General features: G+C 40.7%; 1 protein-coding gene across 2 annotated transcripts in view; it reads right to left on the minus strand.

The window, feature by feature from the left end:
* The window catches only part of LOC143275352 (diacylglycerol kinase delta-like), a 314465-nt gene extending 309533 nt beyond the window's left edge, over positions 1-4932 (minus strand). For both annotated transcript variants that reach the window (XM_076579394.1, XM_076579393.1), the window contains exon 1: positions 4369-4932. In XM_076579394.1, coding sequence (XP_076435509.1) covers positions 4369-4503 — 135 coding nt within the window. In that variant the 5' untranslated portion in view covers positions 4504-4932. The remainder of the gene's footprint in view (positions 1-4368) is intronic.
* Positions 4933-5000: the final 68 nt, after the last annotated feature.

The following is a 5000-nucleotide window of genomic DNA, read 5'->3' on the forward strand; positions in this document are numbered from 1 at the left end:
TACGTGTACATGTACAAAACAAGGCCCACCACACCATACAGCTATGTGTACATGTACAAAACAAGGCCCATCACACCATACAGCTATGTGTACATGGACAAAACATGTCCCACAACACCATACAGGTATGTATACATAAGTTTACTGTACAAAACAAAGATTCCTGTGGATCAACATTATCCCTACCAAGTTTTCATTTGTCCTGATGCTGTTATAACCTGATCACTGTGGACAAATTATGAATAAATAAAAAAAACTGAACAAATACATGAATAAATAACTGATCATATTAATGGACAGGCGCTGACTTCATGGAGGCAGGGAATGGAAAGAGTGGAGGGGGGGGGGAAAGTGGGATGGAGGAAGGGATGTGTGTGTGTGTGTGTGTGTGTGTGTGTGTGTGTGTGTGTGTGTGTGTGTGTGTGTGCACACGCCCACAAATGTGTGTGTGTGTGTGTGTGTGTGCACGCCCACAAATGTGTGCATACTATGAGTGTCTGTATGTGTTTGTGTCAGTCTCTGTGTCACTCTGTAAGTTTGTGTGAGTGTGACTGTGTCACTGTGTGTGTGTGTGTGTGTGTGTGTGTGTGTGTGTGTGTGTGTGTGTGTGTGTGTGTGTGTGTGTTGTATGTGTGTGTGTGTGTGTGTGTGCGTGTGCACCCACATTCACACAAGCATGCATCATATATGCATGAAACTGAAAAGCAAATGCGCATGTTATCAATCATGAATACAATCAACTGTGAAATATTTCCCCTGGTAATTTCATCAGCACTCCACTTTTGTTTTCAACAACATGTTCACACAGCAGCGTCACACCATGAACCACCAGACTGCGGTCAGCGAAGTAAAGTGCAGGGGGTGATTTTGCTAATGCTAGCCGGGAGATGGGACGCCCTGATGACATGAACCAAAGCCAATGACATCAAGCGGCAGCACTGCAGGGGGGTGTGGGGGGGGCATGGGCAGGGGAGGGGTGGGGCGGGGGGGGGATCAGGGACTGTGATGGGATGAGCAATCTCATCCTGACATCCACTCACACTAATATGATGGGTCTGTGCAATAATAACCATGTTACATAAGTGTTTTTGTTGCTGTTATTGCCGCTATTTCTGTGTGTTGTAGAGCTAATATTGCAGGAGTTTAGAAAGAATTATTTTGCGGTACAGTTCTGTATATTTGTTTGTGTCTGGAACTAGGTATTTCTGTGGCAAACAAAAAAAAAGTACTAATAATAAATAAATAAATGAATAAATAAATAAATAAACAAACATATAGATAGATAGATAGATAGACAGACATAAACACAAAATTCCAGAGCTGAAGGCTGATAGTGGTTTATATTCTTGCCTTCTCAGATGATTCTTACGACTGCCCTGGGCAACAATACAAAATAATTGGGGTTTGAAAAATATTTGGATTTTGTCAAAATGACTGAGACAATCTGTACAATATATGCACATGTGTCTGTGTGAGTATATGTGTGTGTGTCTCTGTGTGTGTACATGTGTTTGTACATGTGTGTGTGCATGTGTGTCACTGTGTTTGTGTGTGTACACAAGTGTGTATCTGTCTGTCTGTGTGTACACGTGGCTGCATGTGTATGTATGCATACATGTATCTAAATGTTTTATACACATTATGTGTGTGTACAAGCTGTGAATGTGTGATGCAGTGAAAGTGTTTCAAGCATGGAACAAGCTTCCTGGCTGCCAAACAGGAGAACAGAAAGAACACAGCTTCCTTCAAAGTATACATGTTCCAATGACATTGTCAGCTCCATGTCAGTCTTTTTTTTTTCCCCAGCTAAAGCTACAGGGTGAAGGTGAACAGACACAGTCCTCAACTGAAATAAAACTGATTTCTAATAATAAAGGAGGGACACATAAAAACTACGCCCATAACTCTGAATAGTGCCCAACTTTCCTCCAGGTCTTCCTCAAACTAGTTTGCACACAATGCCGTGCGCTTGATACAATACAATACAATACAATACAATGCAATGCAATACAATACAGTACAGTACAATACAAAATAATACAATACAATACAATCAATACATTATATTTCATCTCTATTCATCCATTTGGAAATAAATTGTGCATCCATAGTGACCCTGGGTTTTGACAACTTAAAACTTCTGAGGTCCAAGGGACTCTCTAACCATGATTCCAGGGTGTCCCAAAACCACCCTAACGCTGAAAATTCTTATCAAGTCCGCACTGCTACACACATGCAAAGGTTGGCAACATCACGTCATGATCACCAAGGTTTCCAAATAGGGCCCAGAAGAAGCAAAGGGAAACAACTCTTCTTTATAGCAGACGATTCTATTTCTAGAGCCAGACTGAAGCTCTGATTTTGCAATTTTCATTCGTTTTTTATCTTCATTTCAAACATTTTAAAAATGTCTCATGGGCCTGCTTGGTGAACAAACAGCACATGCATCCTTTCCACTTTCAAAGCAATACAGGGCATATAAATCTACATGTTAACAGAAGCTCCGGGTAACCAACGCAGTGATTGCTGCAATGTTTTTTTTGTGGAGTCCTCAGGCTTTTACAATTTCTGGTTGCCAACTGCAGATATCTATACATAGTTTGATAGATATATAATATATATAAAGGATGTGTGTATAGCAGCACAAGGAACAACTCTCCAAAAACTGGGTGTGTAAGAGAACACCTGATAAGAGCTGACCCCTCAACTTTCATCATGACATGGCCTCTGCACCTTCACACACACACACACACACACACACACACACACACACACACACACTCACACACACACACACACACACACACAATTTATATACACACACTCAGATACTTTGCCACAGGTCTTTGACATATATTTCAACAGAGGAGAAGTGTATCACTGCCCACACATAAATTGACATTCTAAATGAACAACCCTAAACCTTACAAAAATATATAAGAGACAGAGAAACAGAAAGAATGATAGAGAGACCAAAAAAAAAACCAACTGTGCTGGCAGTGATGTTTTACACCGCACCAACCTGCATACAGATTGAACTATACTTCCCAACATCATCCCACAACAAAACTTGCTGATTAACATTTCTCAGTTTTGCAGTTGTTTGTTTTTTTTAAGATGTAAATCAAAGAGTATGTGTGCATGTCAGTAGTGTGAATTTGTGTCTCTCTGGTCAGGAATCATAAATTCTAACATTACATTCAAATACCACTACCGATACAACCACTGTTTCCACCATCAATACAACCACTATCCTGTACATAACCATCTCCAAGTCCACACACACACACAGATATACATGAACTGATGCAGTGTATGATCAAAAGAGTTGCCCATGGTACAGAAAAAATATATAATTTACATTTGGTGTTCTTGTAGTTTTGAAAACCAGTCCAAGTTGCACTGTACTGTTTTTCTAATTAGTTTTTATTGTCTGTTGACTTGAGTTCACCATGCTCCTGGTAAATTATACAGATATTCATACATACACTCACACACACCTATCATACAGTCTTTCTGACTGATGGACTGGATGAAAAGTTGCCAATATCTCGATCTTTTGCTGTGTTCATTTTTATGTTTTGTAAGTACGTGTGTGTGTGCATTGTCTGTGTTTGTGAGGGATGTGCATGTGTGTGTGTGTGTGTGTGTGTGTGTGTGTGTGTGTGTGTGTGTGTGTGTGTGTGTGTGTGTGTGTGTGTGTTGTGTGTGTGTGTGTTGTGTGTGTGTGTGTGTGCAGTGTGTGTTTTGTAGTGTGGGAACTGTGGGAAGGTGGGGTAGTGAGGGCGGGAGTGGGGGGGTGGTTGAATCCAAATGAATGAATAAGTGTTGACATCAGTCCAGAAGGCGTGGTATATACTGTTGTAAAAATACAGTAAATAAAAAATAAAGCACTGATCAAATAAACCAGCTAAAATATTAGTAAGATCCAGTTTGGATATCTAAACTGGAACCCAGATCTTATCATCAACATGAAAATGATTCAACGGCTGAACTGAAAATGATATGATGACTAATTAAATATTTCACTGAACTCAATGATAGAATCTGATATTTGGAAGCTCATTTTAACTTCATTTACACACGTTGTATTTATGCCACAGGCATATACAGATTAACAACTTTTTTTTTCAAATGATTTTTAATACACATCAGTCAAAAAATTTGATTAATTTATACATCGTTAAATACTCGAAGACAGAACGCACAAAACAAGTCACATTATTCTGTTGCTCGACTCGAACTTGAGAGAGCCACTTTCATCAGCATCATTCATTCGTTCATTCACTCGTCGGATCACATCCTATCAGAAGCCAGATTCCGTCATGGAATCTCGGCCTCTCAGTCTCTCAGATTGTGAGTACTCACCGAAGTTTTGATCTCTCTGTTTGTAGATATTCTCCGATGAAAGATTTTTGCTGGTTCAAGCTCTTCTTCGCTGCCTGAAGAGTCATCAACACTCAACTCTGTCGTTCCCAGTTTCATGCCGCTGGCCGCCGCCATGTTTAACTTGAAATTGTCGTCTGAACCATGTGAAAATAGGAAAGGTTAGAGGTTATATAATAAACGCGGTCGTGGATGCCCAAATATGTGATGATGACGACCCCAGCAAATGTGACTTCACAGAACTCGCTTTTTTCAGCCTTACAGAGGTTAATTCTCGCTTAATGAATCTGATTGAAACCCGTAAGACAGGAAAAACACAAGCATAGTCGCCGGCATGAGTAGAGATTATGAATCTAGCAGACGACCTTTTCTTTCACCCGAAAGAAAACAGTGCCATGCGGCCCACCAACTCACGGATCAATAGTCCCAGCAATGGCCGGACCTCAGCTCAACAGAACGTTTGTTTCTCGACTCTCGGATCTCAACGGAGAGGCTGCTGCTAGCGTTAGCGAAACCCATGAATCAAACAGTGTAAAACAATCGACGGAGGCGAGTCAGTGGAAAAGCCACCATGGTGACAAAGAGTAACCTCACCTCTCACGGACAGTCCGCGT

Source organism: Babylonia areolata, chromosome 30 (assembly GCF_041734735.1).
Source record: "Babylonia areolata isolate BAREFJ2019XMU chromosome 30, ASM4173473v1, whole genome shotgun sequence".
Lineage (NCBI taxonomy): Eukaryota > Metazoa > Mollusca > Gastropoda > Neogastropoda > Buccinidae > Babylonia > Babylonia areolata.